The sequence below is a fragment of the Liolophura sinensis genome, chromosome 7 (assembly GCF_032854445.1).
Source record: "Liolophura sinensis isolate JHLJ2023 chromosome 7, CUHK_Ljap_v2, whole genome shotgun sequence".
Taxonomy (NCBI): Eukaryota; Metazoa; Mollusca; class Polyplacophora; order Chitonida; family Chitonidae; genus Liolophura; species Liolophura sinensis.
Window position 1 is genome coordinate 10,020,402 of NC_088301.1, and position 17,271 is coordinate 10,037,672.

The following is a 17,271-nucleotide window of genomic DNA, read 5'->3' on the forward strand; positions in this document are numbered from 1 at the left end:
CTGACCCTAAATCTACTTTGCTTGGTAAATTAGTATATCTCATCGTACTTTAGTTATAGGGCCTACTCCGGGCATGAAATAAATTAAAGAAAAATCTTGTTAATAGCCAAACACTTCCCTACTAAATTTCATAATAATCGGCGTAGACAACTTAAGCGCATGGATTTGAAACTGTTTGTTGCAAACAAGTTTTAGGCCTAGATGCACAAATCGCCTACATATGTATATAGCCAGAGTAAAATGTCAGTTAAACTGATTAATTTGCTTATGCTTACCACATAATTCAGACAAAGTTCCACATAGTTTTATATCAATGTTAAAGGCAAAGAAAACACTAAAACGACGTCTGTGTTAAACGAAAGACCATTGTGCACTGCCAAAGAAAAATGTTTTATTTACAGTTTTAAAATGTTTTCAACCAAGTAAAATGATATTAAAACATTAGACCCTATGGTGGTGTCTAGTGGCCCACAGGGTGTGAGACATCACACCATACTTTTTATCTGGAACAGTTCGTTTCAATGTCTTTTCGGTGAATGCATTCATAGATCTGTAAGCATTTCGAATGATGAAATATAAAAGTCCGTGTGTGTTACGTGACAAAAACGCGAAGTGACGTCACTGGTCCAAAATATGGTCACGACAGGCCGTCGTAGAATCCACAGTGTCATATGCATTTTACTACGTAAAAATATTCGAAATAAAAAAATCAAACAACTTTTGTGTGGACAGTGTTCTATGGTGTTTCATATGAGGCGTACCTCAAGTCAGTGTTTTCTTTGCCTTTTATATGGTATGCCTTTCATTGCCATATAGGCCTATACATGGTGTATACTTTTTGTATGTGACGGTGCAATCCATGGATTGTACTAAGCCTGCTGGTATGAAGTGAATAAATAAATAAATAAATAAAAAGAAAAAAACAATTTCTGTTCTTTATAAATCTTTGTTTTTCAATATCTATGTGCATCAGGAATGTAACAGTAAATCCTTTGGGCAATACACAAAACGTTGTGATTTTCATGTATACTATAGTTCTATAGCATATAGATAAGTTGACAAAGTCATGTGGATAAAAATAAGTCAAGAGTTGTTATCCGTAAAGAAACTGTGATCTATAGGCTACTATAGTGCCGTTGACTTCTTAATTTATGTATGTGTATATTGTTAACTGCTTATAATGCAGAAACTAAATGGGGATTACAGGTTAGGCCTAAATGTATACGTTCGTAATCTCCTGAAAGAAACAGATAACGCAAGTAGTGGGCCTGCATCGACACATACGCTCATATATCGACCAAATGTTGCCCTATGGGTAGTCACAAAATCGTCTGAAGTTTTGTTGTGTTTTATAGATATTTTCTCTCCTGCATTCGGCAATATTCGGTATGATGCGCACCACATAAACAGGCTTCGAGAATTCTTGAATCAGGGAGAATGCAATTGACCACGAAGGCGGCCGTCAAACGAGGCATGGCATGTTGACGGTAAAGACAGACTGTGTTTTAAACAACTCCTCTCTCACGGAAAGTTCGGTAGATCTGTGTTAAGATGTTACCCCAGCATGTCCACGATAAGGAGTACAGGCCTGGTTGGAAAATCACAGAGAAGATATCGGGATGGATGCGGTAAGCAGACATATGTCTCGGAGCTATCCCATTCAAAGTTACCGGTTTTAGTCGCGTGTACGTGGCACACTGTTATGCGAGATGAAGACTGTATACTGGGGAGTGAAGACGTAGAACAGTTGTTTGCCAACAGAATAAATCGTTCTTTTAAAATACTAAAACATAACTTCGTTATATCTCACAGGGCAGCGACATTATCCCCGTTAATCAGTCTGATAATCACACTGTAGATAATCCATTGAGCAAAGTAAACAATTGATCGATGTTTACAATGACGTGTGCGAGAAGTTTTAACGTCTAGGTTCGTTGAAGTGCACATTTGTATTGCTTTGATACCAGATGTTCATAAATTGACCCTTCTAGAAGTTTTGAATTCTGTTGAACACCAAAAGAAATAAAGTCGGTAACTTTCACAATGATCTGTAGTCTATTTAACTGTTTTCGTTTTTAAATGCCCAAACCAGAGACCCAAATGGAATAGAGTCTCCATGCGTTTTCTCAGTCCATCTCTTTCCATGTCAGTGGTTGTTAAAACTTTATATTGTTGATTGTGTGATAATATTTTCTGATGTTATCCATCACAAATTATCGCAAATTCTGGTGGTATTAATTAAGACATAAAGGACTAGTTTACAGTGCTGTAGTTGCTAGTGGAATTAAATTAATTGTGGAGGTCTGTCATCATTACAACAGTACTTAGCTGCTATCCAGCCCAAGATTGCTCTCACATTAGGTTTGGCAAAATTTTGTTCTCCCCCCAAACCAACATCAGTGTGCGTTCCATTTAAAAACCTGATGCATTTGCCTGCAATTGTCTGGTGAAGGGCCCATGAGGCCTATGAAAGAACAGATCAATGTTGCGCTTATGATTAATTGACAGATGAAACTATGAGTGACTTTTGCCATTGCCATTGTATATACACACAAAAAAAATGATAGAGGATACAGTTTGCATTATTTTTCCTTAGCGGTCGGATTTTTTACGAAAATATGTTATCAAAATCTAAATGAAAGGGTCTGTTGTCTCCCTGCTATGTTCAGTAAATTGGGATTGGGGCCATGTATAGCTGAACAAAATATTGCTCAACCTAATGTCAGAGCAGTCTCAGACTAGCTGCTATCTATGATCCAAAATTATGAACAACACACCTCAGCGTTTAAATTGATTGAACTCCTGTATCAGCACGAATGATGAAGTAAGACAATGACAAAAGCTATATGTGTATGTAGACTTGTTATGATGTCTAAATAATAGTAAGACCCCTACCAGTTATCAGATGTAAACCTCTTTGTCTTTGTGGTGCATGTGTGACCATGTACCTAGCGTCAGTAAATATTCATCTACTTGATTATGCTAATTAGAATTGAGGGTGTGATTCGACCTGCCTGAGAGTGAGTTGTGACCATATTGCACTTTACAACTGGATAATGAGCAATAATTTAGAATGTGCAGTGTTTAGGGCTCTCATGTCTTGAGCACTCATTTACAAAGCTCTCTAGTTCCAGTTTTTCATGAATGAATCTGCTTCATATCCCTGTTGTTCAAATTTTATAAAACTGTACACTAACCACTGAGCAAGGAAAAAAGTCATTTCGATGCAAGAATGTATCGAAAATGAAGAACTTCTTGAAATGTCAGAGAAATCTGACACTATTGGCTCATTCAGTTATACGTATGCTTAAAAAATGCTGTTACACAGAAAGTTTGTCATGGATAACTGCGGGTATATGCACACACTGCATCTTATAATTTGCACAACCACACACGTGAGACCAACCCCTCTAATACAAATCCTGTATGCTCTACTATGGACAGTCTGAAGGATTGTGTTTGTATAAGGAGAAGGCTCCATTCAGATCACTAGCTCTTCTGTTCACCAATGTTTTCCAGTGTTTTGACAACCTTATATCGAGAGATTTATCAATTACAGGGTAGAGTTTGGGAGTTTCCTTTGACCTCTTTGTGCAGGTTTCCTTTGGCCTGTTTGTGCAGGTTTCCTTTGGCCTGTTTGTGCAGGTTTCCTTTGGCATGTTTGTGCAGGTTTCCTTTGACCTCTTTGTGCAGGTTTCCTTTGGCCTGTTTGTGTAGGTTTCTTTTGGCCTGTTTGTGCAGGTTTCCATTGGACTCTTTGTACAGGTTTCCTCTGGCCTCTGTACACATTTCCTTTGGCCTAGACTGGTTTCCTTTGACCTACACTGGTTTCCTTTGGCCTGCACCGCTTTGACTTTTGCTAGTGTCCTCCTTACAGAAACAGTGAGATCCAGGGCTCAAATCCAGTTCCAGTGTGTTCAGTTATGTCAGGACGTTAGTCTGGCTATGTGTGAGAAACAGTGACTTCCTGAATGCTCCTCTTGGAAAACCACCCATTTATCTGTCACTTGTCCATTGTCATACAAGTCATATTGGATAATTCAAACACCAGTGCTTGTGAGTGTGTTATGAAGCACTCATCAAGTCTAGATGAAATACATGAATATTGGTGATGTCAGGTGAAACTGATTATGTTTATTGACTGTATATCACCTCAAGCCTATTTTCTTTTTCAGGTTAATTTTTGCAGATAAAACTTCCAGGAACTTGTTTCTGTTTCTGTTACTGAATCTCTCCTTCGCATTTGTGGAGTTGTTGTATGGTGTATGGACCAACAGGTGAATATACATGTTGATTTTCATTGAAGTCGAAATATAGTAATCTTTTTAAACCCCCAAAAAAGATAACATATAGATTGTTGTTTCTATTATTGAAAAAATAAAATGTTTTTTCATGATGTCATGATCTTTTGCAAAAAAACTCTTTTTGTTATAGCTGATAAATATTCTTTTAAAACCTTTAAAATATATTTATATTTCTTTAAAATACAAAACTCCCTTCCACTGGGAAAGGTTTGTCTTGCCTGTTGGAGAAATTAACCAATTTATGGACTCTCCATTTGTCATTGGCGCAGCTGCGTCATACTCAGTGTTTTCATGGTGATGTTTTCAGGCCAAAATTAAAGTGTGTTTTGGATAACAAGTTCATTTTGTAAATTTGGGTTATATTTTATTTCCTGATAATTTGAGTATTTGTGTATCTATATGTGGAAGTTCGACTACAGCACCTCCAGCGCACACGGACAACATTTGTTGTCGAAAACAAGATTTCTTGATCCAGACAACAAAAAAAAACCTTGAAATTTAACAACAGTCTGGAACATGTGATCCAAAGATTCAGTTTGTTTAATTTTGGGCAACAAAAAATCCAGAAACAAATGAGCAGTGCAAAGATTGCGCTCGTCTGCAGGCAATCTGGATCTTGTGAGATCGTTGTTGTCAGCATCATCCAATAGGCGGGCTTGTGAGTACGTACAAAATGGAAGCTGTGACACAACTTTTGTGTCACAGCCTTGACTGTATCAGGGCTCCTGGAATCCTACAAAATGGACAACAAATGTTGCTTGTGTGTGGGTAACTGACATTCCAGATCATTTGACAGCAAAATCTGAAAATTTGATTTCCGACATCAAACCTTGTCTGTGTGCGCTAGGCTTTATCAGTTATAGAATTCCTCTCATAACACTTGATTTACCATTTGCATTTCACATAAAGTTTGTGATAAATGCTCCATCAGGAGCATGTAATGGCCTTAAAATAATACCTGTGATGTCATTGCTCAAGAAATAAATCCAAACTTCACAACCAAATAGATCTTTAAGTGAGCCTTTAAGGTGGATGAATCAGTCAGAATCAAGCAAAATGTGTCACTGGTGAAAAATTCTAACCTTCAGGTGAAATACTGTCTCCAGACTAATTTTTATGTTGATTTATGTGGATTTGACTCTAAACATGTGCGGGCATGTGTTGATTCTTGTGGGTTTCATCCTGTATATGTTTGTGTTATGCGGGCACCTGTTGATTCTTGTGGATTTCACCTTCTACATGTGGGCACCTGTTGATTCTTCTCGGTTTCATCTTGTACTTGTGGGCATCTGTTGATTCTTCTGGGTTTCATCCTGTACATATGTGTGCTATGTGGGCACCTGTTGATTCTTGTGGGTTTCACTCTGTACTTGTGTGTTTTATGTGGACACCTGTTGATTCTTGTGGGGTTTGTCCTATACATGTGGGCACCTGTTGATTGTTGTGGGTTTCACCCTGTACATGTGGGCACCTGTTGATCCTTCTAGGTTTCACCCTGTACATGTGGGCACCTGTTGATTCTTTTGGGTCTCACTCTGTACCTGTGTATGGTATGTGATTTTCACCCTGTTCGTGTTTTCCTATGTTTCAGCCTGGGTCTAATTTCTGACTCATTTCACATGTTTTTTGACTGCACGGCTCTCCTAGCAGGCCTGGCAGCTTCTGTCATTTCTCGCTGGCGATCGACTGAACATTACTCTTATGGGTAAGCTGTGCACCATAACTGTAAATGACATCAAATAAGGTTTGAAAATATCAAGTCACAATGAGTAGTACTCTCATAGTGAAGTTATAACTTAGGGTTAGAGATTCACTCGTATGTTGTGCTTTTTACCTTGATGATCTGTAATAGTTTAAACATAGAGAATATTGTGCTTGTGGGTGAGTTTTGTGTGCTCATGCTCTAGGAAATTAACAAGTTTCAGTATTAAAGAGCTCCACAGTGTTGGGTGGCTTTGGCATGGCATTTTAGTGAAGCACCACTATAAAATGAGTTCAACCTTCTAAAAGATGTTATCATTAAATTTCCGCTGTTGAACACTGTGGCATGTATGATGTGACCTGAGCCCAGGCCTGATATGCGTGGTTAGTACTTGTACCATTCCTTTATAAAGGTATGTGTTGTCTACATTTCTTTATTTATCTTGTTTTCAGATTTGTACGAGCTGAAATTATAGCTGGTTTTGTAAACGGCCTGTTTCTAGTCTTTATTGCATTTTTCATTTTCTCTGAAGCAGTTGAGGTAAGTTTGCAAGAAAACATACTCTGTTTGAATAGCGATGACAAAATATTTATATTTTGAAATACGATAAAGCATCATTTTGCAATTTAGATTAATTTACAGGGGCCTCTGTGGTCCAAGGGGTTAGCACGCCAGCACAGTGCAATGACCCAGGAACCTCTCACCAATGCGGTCACTGTGAGTTCAAGTCCGGTTCATGCTGGCTTCTTCTCCGACCGTACATGGGAAGGTCTTACAGCAACCTACAGATGGTTATAGATTTGCCCCGGTTTCTGCCCACCATAATGCTGGCCATCGTCATATAGGTGAAATATTCTTGAATATGGCATAAAACACCAATTAAATAAAATAAATAAATAAATAATTTCTGAATAGTTTGGCTTCCTTAGCTTATTGCATTGTTATTATTGACAAACTCTGTTGTTGCAGAGAGCTGTCGAACCACCTGAGGTTAAGCACGAGAGGTTATTCGTGGTATCTGTGATGGGGTTTGTTGTGAACTTGGTGGGGATATTTGCCTTCCAACACGGCCATGGCCACTCTCATGGAGGGGATGGTATGCCCATTGTTTTATCATGTCCATTGTTATCCAGTCAGAATTCCTGAATAATTCAGATAAAGTGCGGGTTCTAAACATTTGCTTAGCCTGAAGCCCACCAGCGCTTGAAAATGGAGGTTGCATGCTCAAATCTAGTTCTAGGTGGTTTTGTTCGTGGATTTAAAGCATACATGAAAAGGTAATGTTCATGTTCCGACAGCGGGCTACTTCATCTTCAGACTGACCACTGGGGCCTGAAGAAACCTGTAGTTTATGACCATTAAGCAGATAAACATTGCTGTACTTTTGGTATGTTAGGCTACTTTGTAAACTCTGTATTAAGAAAGTCTCATGTATCACTTATCCTTTAAGTCAGGAGGTTTGTTGGGTACCTGGTGATGTGCATTTGTCTCAACCACCCATAAGCCTTACCGTTGTCATACAAGTGAAATAAATATGACCACAAGTACACTGTTAAAAAAAACTGTGAATAAGGTGAGCACCTATCCCTCTAATTTGTGCCTCTACATGACAAGGATTATCAGGTCCTTGACCAATGAGATTTAGGGTTTGCACCCAACTCCTGCTGATTGGGTTGCAACTTTAAGTCAAGAGGTTTGTCAGGTGCGTGGTGGTTTCCTTTGGGCACCCAGATTTCCTTTGGGCACTCAGGTTTCCTTTGGGCACTTAGGTTTCCTTTGGGCACTCAGGTTTCTACCACCAATAAACCCGACTGCCTTCATATAAATAAAAAAAATTCTTGATGTTATAATAATTAAACACCAGTTAATCAATGTGATGTCCATGCCTCTGTCTTCAGGTCACGGTCATTCTCATGGGTCAAGCCATGGTCACTCACATGGGTTAGGTAAGTCTGTCTGTTAGGTTAGGTAAATTCGAATCAAGACGTTTGATAATTTGAAATATGTGTTCTCTACTCTTCTGTTTTGTTGTGTTCTCTTCTTTTCTGTTCTCTTATGTTGTGGTCTCTTCTCTTGTGTTGTGCTCTCTTCTATTCTTTTGTCTCTGCTGTTTATTTGTCTCTTCTTTTCTTTTGTGCTCTCTTCTGTTCTTTTGTGTTCTCTTCTGTTGTTCTGTTTTTTCTCTTTGGTTATCTCCTCGTCTGTTGTGTTCTGTTTGTCTCTTTACCTTCTCTTGTGTTTTGTTTTTCTCTTTGGTTGTCTTCTCTTCTGTTCTAAAAAAGTTTTTCTCATTGGTTGTCTTCTGTTGTGTTCTGTATTTCTCTGTGATTGTCCTCTTTCCTCTAGTCTTCTTCCATTTTGCTTGTTTGTTGTTTCAGGGTTAACAGACAACCACCATGAGAAGAAAGACAACCATGGCCATAGTCATGGAGGTCATGGCCATAGCCATGGTGATAGTCACGGTCATGAGGGCCATGGGCACAGCCATGAAGGGGGAGGGTCAACAGCTGCACAAACACAGATCATGCAAGGTAAGAACTACTGTCCTGTAGGATATTTGTGAGATGTGGCATGTCTTCCTCAGGTTACTTACAGATGTGGCATTGAGACAATATTGCATAACTTAGAAGTTTTTCATTCATTGACAGTTTTTGAAAATTTGGAAGAATGAAAAAATGGAAGAACATGAGCATATATGAAGGTGTAATTTACGAAAGGTTCATATGCAAGAATTATGACATCAAGAAATTAGTGTAGCTACCATGATGCTTCGTTAATGTCTCGTTTTCATATTTGCATTATTGCCTTCTGCTTGAGAAAGAGGGAGGATAAAAGGTCCACAAGGTGATTTTTTTCCCCAATTGCGATAGAATAAAGCTAAAACATGTACTGAAAGTTAATGCATAGGTTAATAGAATAGATGTATTGTTGATTGCAGCTTGCACACAACAGTACAGTGCCGTAAACATTGATTATGACACCACCACTTCAAATTGTCTCCCCTCTTCTCTGCTCTTAGGTGTCTTCTTGCATATACTTGCCGATACGCTAGGAAGTGTGGGTGTGATCATATCATCTGGATTAATTCATTATTTCGGCTGGATGATTGCTGATCCCATCTGCTCCATGTTTATAGCCACTCTTATTGGTATCAGGTAAATCTTTACTTTCACTTTCACTATCTCTGTGTGGTCCCCAGGGTGATAGGAATCAGCCTTATAGATAGGCAAACCTGTCGTAAAAAGGTAGCTAACCTAGAGCTGTTCTGTGTTTGTGGTGAACAGAATAAGTCTTTCTTGTTTATACCTAAACATTAATTAAGTTGTGGACACAAGCCCCCAAATGTGTTACATGTTTTGACAGCATTGCTGGAGATGCTGTCGACTAATTTTTCAGAATGTGTACACATACAGAGATTGCATTCAATCTGTACTTTTGGACTGATTTTCAAAATGATTTTTTCCCCCTTTTTTGTTCTGATTCAGGATGATGTTGTCATTCTCATGTCGAAAACAATGTGTTCTGGTTTTAACATGTTCTCATCGCGATATGGTTGAAATGCTGCTAATGTAGCGTTAAACCAAAATAGTTCAAACATTTGCTTTTGAGGACTACGTCAGAAGGAAGTCGAAAAGAAGCACAGCTACAGTCTCTTCTTGTAAAGATTTTGTAGCATGGTCATGAATTATATGTGGACTGAAATGATAAGGCACTTCTCTGTGTAATTGTTTTGATGATTACCTGTATAATGTAAAAGGAGTTCTTTAGTACAGCATTCAGTCAGCATTACAAAACTTTGCTGGTTGAGCACCTGTTGTTGTTGTTGCAGTGTTGTTCCTTTATTGAGAGACTCCGTAGGCATTTTAATGCAGAGAACCCCTAAATCTCTGGAGCATGTGTTACCTGGATGTTACCAGAGGGTGAGTACCTTTCTCCTCCCTTCCATCTGCCCACACCCAACCCACCCCACTCACCCTTCTATGATGTGAAGTCAACATGTTTCAAATGCATGAAAATACTAAAATATCATGTGATTGTGTGTCCTGGGCAGCCATTTAAAATTTTCCATGATATGACTTCACATGAATGCGATATGAATTATGACTTATGTTTTTATTTTATGGCTTGCATCATTTGCATATGACCATACTATCCTTCTTGGAGACTTTAATCTTAGTGTGCACATACGATATTAACACGAAACTGTCGTCCATAAAAGTTTTTTGATGTCGATAATGAGTGAGGATGTGGTGGTGTTGTTGTTGTTGATAGGTGAGTCAGCTGGAAGGTGTGTACAGTCTTCACGAACCGCACTTCTGGACCTTGTGTAGTGATGTCTATATAGGAACTGTCAAGTTGGAGGTGGCTAGTAATGCTGATGCTCGTTACTTACTCAGTCAAACTCATAACATCTTCACACAGGTACGTAGTTAATCAGTCAAACTCATAACATCTTCACACAGGTACGTAGTTAATCAGTCAAACTCATAACATCTTCACACAGGTACGTAGTTACCCAGTCAAACTCATAACATCTTCACACAGGTATGTAGTTAATCAGTCAAACTCATAACATCTTCACACAGGTATGTAGTTACCCAGTCAAACTCATAACATCTTCACACATGTACGTAGTTAATCAGTCAAACTCATAACATCTTCACACAGGTACGTAGTTAATCAGTCAAACTCATAACATCTTCACACAGGTACGTAGTTACCCAGTCAAACTCATAACATCTTCACACAGGTATGTAGTTAATCAGTCAAACTCATAACATCTTCACACAGGTATGTAGTTACCCAGTCAAACTCATAACATCTTTACACAGATATGTAGTTACCCAGTCAAATTCATAACATATTCACACAGGTATGTAGTTAATCAGTCAAACTCATAACATCTTCACACAGGTACGTAGTTACCCAGTCAAAGTCATAACATCTTCACACAGGTACGTAGTTAATCAGTCATACTCATAACATCTTCACACAGGTACGTAGTTACTCAGTCAAAGTCATAACATCTTCACACAGGTACGTAGTTAATCAGTCATACTCATAACATCTTCACACAGGTATGTAGTTAATCAGTCAAACTCATAACATCTTCACACAGGTACGTAGTTAATCAGTCAAACTCATAACATCTTCACACAGGTATGTAGTTAATCAGTCAAACTCATAACATCTTCACACAGGTACGTAGTTACCCAGTCAAAGTCATAACATCTTCACACAGGTACGTAGTTAATCAGTCATACTCATAACATCTTCACACAGGTATGTAGTTAATCAGTCAAACTCATAACATCTTCACACAGGTACGTAGTTAATCAGTCAAACTCATAACATCTTCACACAGGTATGTAGTTAATCAGTCAAATTCATAACATCTTCACACAGGTACGTAGTTAATCAGTTAAATTCATAACATCTTCACACAGGTACGTAACATAACATCTTCACACAGATATGTAGATACTCAGTCAAACTCTTACCATCTTCACACAGGTACATGGTTAATCAGTCATACTCATAACATCTTCACACATGTATGTAGTTACTCAATCTAATTCATAACATCTTCACACAGGTATGTAGTTACCCAGTCAAATTCATAACATCTTTACACAGGTATGTAGTTACTCAGTCAAATTCATAACATCTTCATACAGGTGTGTAGTTACCCAGTCAAACTCATAACATCTTCACACAGGTATGTAGTTATCCAGTCAAATTCATAACATCTTCACACAGGTACGTAGTTACTCAGTCAAACTCATAACATCTTCACACAGGTACGTAGTTACTCAATCAAACTCATAACATCTTCACACAGGTACGTAGTTACTCAGTCAAACTCATAACATCTTCACACAGGTACGTAACTCATAACATCTTCACACAGGTACGTAGTTAATCAGTCAAATTCATAACATCTTCACACAGGTATGTAGTGACTCAGTCATACTCATAACATCTTCACACATGTACGTAGTTACTCAATCAAATTCATAACATCTTCACACAGGTACGTAGTTACTCAGTCAAATTCATAACATCTTCACACAGGTATGTAGTGACTCAGTCAAACTCTTACCATCTTCACACAGGTACATAGTTAATCAGTCATACTCATAACATCTTCACACATGTATGTAGTGACTCAATCAAATTCATAACATCTTCACACAGGTATGTAGTTACCCAGTCAAATTCATAACATCTTCACACAGGTATGTAGTTACTCAGTCAATTTCATAACATCTTCACACAGGTATGTAGTTACCCAGTCAGATTCGTGACATCTTCACACAGGTACGTAGTTAATCAGTCAAATTCATAACATCTTCACACAGGTATGTAGTTACCCAGTCAAATTCATAACATCTTCACACAGGTATGTAGTTACTCAGTCAATTTCATAACATCTTCACACAGGTATGTAGTTACCCAGTCAAATTCATAACATCTTTACACAGGTATGTAGTTACCCAGTCAAACTCATAACATCTTCACACAGGTATGTAGTTACCCAGTCAAATTCATAACATCTTCACACAGGTATGTAGTTACCCAGTCAAACTCATAACATCTTCACACAGGTATGTAGTTACCCAGTCAAATTCATAACATCTGCACACAGGTATGTAGTTACCCAGTCAAATTCATAACATCTGCACACGGGTATGTAGTTATCCAGTTAAATTCGTAATATCTTCACACAGGTATGTAGTTACCCAGTCAAATTCATAACATTTTCATACAGGTATGTAATTACCCAGTCAAACTCATAACATCTTTAAACAGGTATGTAGTTACCCAGTCAAACTCATAACATCTTCACACAGGTACGTAGTTACTCAGTCAAATTCATAACATCTTCACACAGGTGTGTAGTTACCCAGTCAAACTCATAACATCTTCACACAGGTACGTAGTTACCCAGTCAAAGTCATAACATCTTCACACAGGTATGTAGTTACCCAGTCAAATTCATAACATCTGCACACGGGTATGTAGTTACCCAGTCAAATTCATAACATCTGCACACGGGTATGTAGTTATCCAGTTAAATTCGTAATATCTTCACACAGGTATGTAGTTACCCAGTCAAATTCATAACATTTTCATACAGGTATGTAATTACCCAGTCAAACTCATAACATCTTTAAACAGGTATGTAGTTACCCAGTCAAACTCATAACATCTTCACACAGGTATGTTGTTAACCAGTCGAACTCATAACATTTTCATACAGGTATGTAATTACCCAGTCAAACTCATAACATCTTTACACAGGTATGTTGTTAACCAGTCGAACTCATAACATCTTCATACAGGTACGTAGTTAATCAGTCAAACTCATAACATCTTCATACAGGTATGTAGTTACTCAGTCATTATAGCATTAATCAGTCATACTCATAACATCTTCACACAGGTATGTATTATAGCATTATCAGACAGGTATGTAATTACTGAGACTCTCTAACATCCTCATACAAGCATGTACGCGTCAAATTCTCTCTGTTTTTCATTTTGATGGTCAAACCTCACGAGGCATTGTCACCAATCATATCATGTGAATGCAGTTTAACACATGCCTAACATGACAACAAATCTCTCAAACTTAAAGTCTCCAGACGAATGCTGAAATGAAACATCAGGCAAATATATATAAATCAACAAATACAAGACATTCTGGTTTTGATGATCTTTACTTTTATCCATAAAATATTACCTGAACAGAAGATAAGATGTTTACAGACAAAAATTCTGCCTCTGCATGTATGATTTTCTTTACCTGAATTTCACCTTAAGCGGTAAAGAAAAAAAACTTATTTCAGTATGACAACTCATTACAGACTTTATTATTTGAGTAAAACTCATCACATCAACTGAATATTTCTCGCATTCCTCATCTTCTAAACCTAATCTTTTCTGCAAGATATGTTTTTATTTATTTAGATTAATATCTGTCTGTTTGTTTCTTCCTACAGGCTGGTGTTAGACAGCTGTATGTTCAAATAGACTATGCTCCTATGTAGGCTGTCGTCTTTTAGACAAAGGGAGACAACTGCATCTCTGTGTCATGACATGTTGATCGTAACTTTGGTGGTGGTAAAGCTGATGAACGTGTCATTACCATTCCAGTCATCTTTTAACTTAAACATTTTATTGTTACATTGTTGAAAGCTGCCCACCAGGTGTTCCTTTTAGCAGATGGGTGTTTGGCTGTAAACTTGAGTGAATATGTGCACATTTATGAGAATAAATGAGTTATCAGCTCCTGGTGGATACTATCCTGTGAGTTGTTTCCCATCTTTTTGTTTCTGTTGCTGTGGAGAATGAACAGAATAACATAACAAGCCAAACCCAGTTATGATGATAAATACCTAGGAAGTAATTATCTGGATGTTTTATACCACTGAACAGGTGTTATTCCATATAAACTGATTGCTGTGTACTGTTAAATGAGCAGGTTGAACATCCGTTAGAATTTTCAGGTAAAATTTTCAGAGCAATTTGTTGGACATATAGGGACGTAATGTATCATTATAATTGTTACAATGTATAAGCTCATTCTGTATCTGTAATCATTTGTGTGAATTTTTTCATTTTGTTCTAGTGTGTATATTTTGAGGTACTTATTTTGTATATATTGTGGTAGACTGCATGCAAATTCATTATAATTGGTACATTCCCAGCCTTTAGATGTATGAACTCTCTCATTTGTTTTGGTAGGCTTATACATAGACAGCATGAAATGTTAGCGATTGGTGATAACACACATACACAGTAGTGATAAGTTATTCATCATATTTTCTCAGTCATTTAGTACTGTCGTCTTTCTTAGTCGACTTTTATTGCTTACAGCTTAAAGTGCAATATTATCATGATAAAGGACAGCCACCTCAATTATGTTATGTTGTGTAATATGGGCAGGTAAATGTCTATAGGCTGGGTTATTGTGTTGTAGATTTCTGTATTGACATGTTCATATGTTAGGGTGAGATACACGTTACTGTTAAAAACACATCCACAGTTACCTATCACAAGTGAGGTTGGGAGTTCAAATCTGACTCATCTTCTTTGTATTGAATTGAGGGTTCCCTGGAACACTCTGTTTTTGTTGTCAACTCAAAGAATACTGTCATTTTTTGGCTCCCTAAAATGTCATTGGATACACCATTTTCAGCTATTGGTAGAAGACATCAGTGAAGGAGTCATTTCATCGCACTCACAATTGATAAGAATGAGAACAAGTAAGGTTAAACAATGCGTCGTTCGGCTCCCAACATTCATATTTGATAATTCTGCATTCAAACCCAAAATGCACAGAATGTAAGTCACTTTCCTTACTGTCCTTTTTACTGTGAATATGAGTGCATATGATATTGAAGTCAAATCAGTGCAGTTTATCTGCAGAATAATTTTGTGACTGTGTTCGTAACTGAGCCAAAAGGAATGTTCCAAAATTGCATTAATATATCTAATCTTTTCTCCTAGCATCCTTATCACGACAACAGAAGGCAACATTTTCTTAAAAGTTGTTGTGCTCCTTTTCCCCTATTTACATGATAAATGGTGTAAATCAACATGTAGGAGTTATCCGGTGCTCAGGTTTCGCTATACAAAGTACTTAACACTTAAGTGATGTTAGTCCGGTCAGGATTCATTCTACATTAAGCCTTTTATGTACCTACAATTATGTAATCAGGCTATGTCTGGTGTGAGCGTGATTTTAACCAAAGGACAAATGAGTAGTTAACAATTCAGTATTTGACAGGTTCTGGTAAAAAGTGGCTTCCAGTGTCCACAAAAAGTGTTTGTCAATTGAATTTCTTGTTCTACATGTAAATAATTCAGGTCATTGTATCTATAAGGGACATGCAAGCATTTCATTTAATTGTTCATGTATCTCTGTGTACATGGGCTTTCTCCACCTGTAAAAGCAATGAAATAAATATTTATTTAAAAAAAAAAAAGTATATGGAACAATGGGAGACTCAAGGACGAGCTGCACGGAAGGTCTAAATGGCTGTAGAACGCATCGTTTTCTGTTGTGAGGTTGCTGTGCGTGCGTACGTCATGTATATTTTATATGGGCACACGTACATTTACAATTGTGACGTAATAAAGGAAAGAACAAATGAGTTCACAGCTTTGGACTGTCATGATACAGGCGGGAACGAGTTTTATGAGCTCCCCAGTACAAATAACCCCAAAGCTGACACACCCATATTATGGGTGTTGTGACTGTCAAGGGAGATAATCCTTGAATATAATGACACATTTACCATGAGACAATTGCTGAATATAATGATATATTTACCATGAGACTCTGGAGAGGAACCTGGAAGTACTGGTAACAAAGAAACAAAAAAAATAATCCTGGTGCTAGTCCTATGTTATAATCATGTCACATGATGTCGTGAGAATAAAATAACGTTTGATTTTGAGAAGACTTGTTTTGCATTTTACTCCACCTAAATTGCTTCCCAGGTGTACTTCATATCTTCAACCACTAAAGCACTTTTTTCACTCGAATTTAGGCATATAATTATGAAAACGATGTTAAACATTATTTGTTTGTGTCATTAAAGATGCAAGCTTTATAAAACTGTGCAAAGTATTGTCCTCTGATCAGGTCGGACCGTTTGTTGGCCATATCTCTCGTGGCCTAAAGGTTAGAGAGTCCATTTCACATTCACGAATAAATGAAATGTTGAGTACGTCGTAAAACACCAATCAAATAAATAAATCAAATTCAGGAGACGAAGGATCAAACCTGAGTCAGGTCATGCCAGAGGCTTTAAACATGGGACATGTTACTGCATCATTTGGTGCTCAGCACTGAGGGATCGGAGCAAGGAAACTGGACTGGTTGGCTGTGTGTCGATATAATGTGACTGCGTGGGGGTCATGTCTGGTGTCTTTGGCATGATACTTCAGTGACAACAGCACTTTTGGCAGCATGGAGTCACTCTGCCTCAAGAGATGTACGGTACCTATTGTCCTACCACATAAATGCAAGTAGTTCAGACTTAATCAGCATAAAAACAAAATTAATGCACTCTGTATTGAAAGTTTGCAGAACATCTGTGGAAGGATTCAACAGAGCACAAGAAGGTGTGTTTCCAACTCCTTCAGTGTTGAACAGTTGATTTTTATCATATAATGTGATTGGGTATAGTGATTTGGCTGTCGGTGTGTCATTCAGAAATCGTTCCTTAACACATCTCCTATGGTTATGAT

At 37.7% G+C, this 17,271-nt stretch overlaps 1 protein-coding gene across 1 annotated transcript; it reads left to right on the forward strand.

Moving 5' to 3' along the window:
• The first annotated feature begins 1,471 nt into the window (after positions 1-1,471).
• LOC135470008 (zinc transporter 7-like) lies at positions 1,472-16,478 on the forward strand. The gene is made up of 11 exons (XM_064748689.1): positions 1,472-1,628; positions 4,176-4,277; positions 5,896-6,009; positions 6,459-6,546; positions 6,976-7,102; positions 7,905-7,952; positions 8,385-8,537; positions 9,026-9,161; positions 9,836-9,926; positions 10,279-10,428; positions 14,013-16,478. The coding sequence occupies exons 1-11, from the start codon at positions 1,552-1,554 to the stop codon at positions 14,058-14,060; spliced, it is 1,134 nt and encodes a 377-aa protein (XP_064604759.1). The 5' UTR covers positions 1,472-1,551; the 3' UTR covers positions 14,061-16,478.
• Positions 16,479-17,271: the final 793 nt, after the last annotated feature.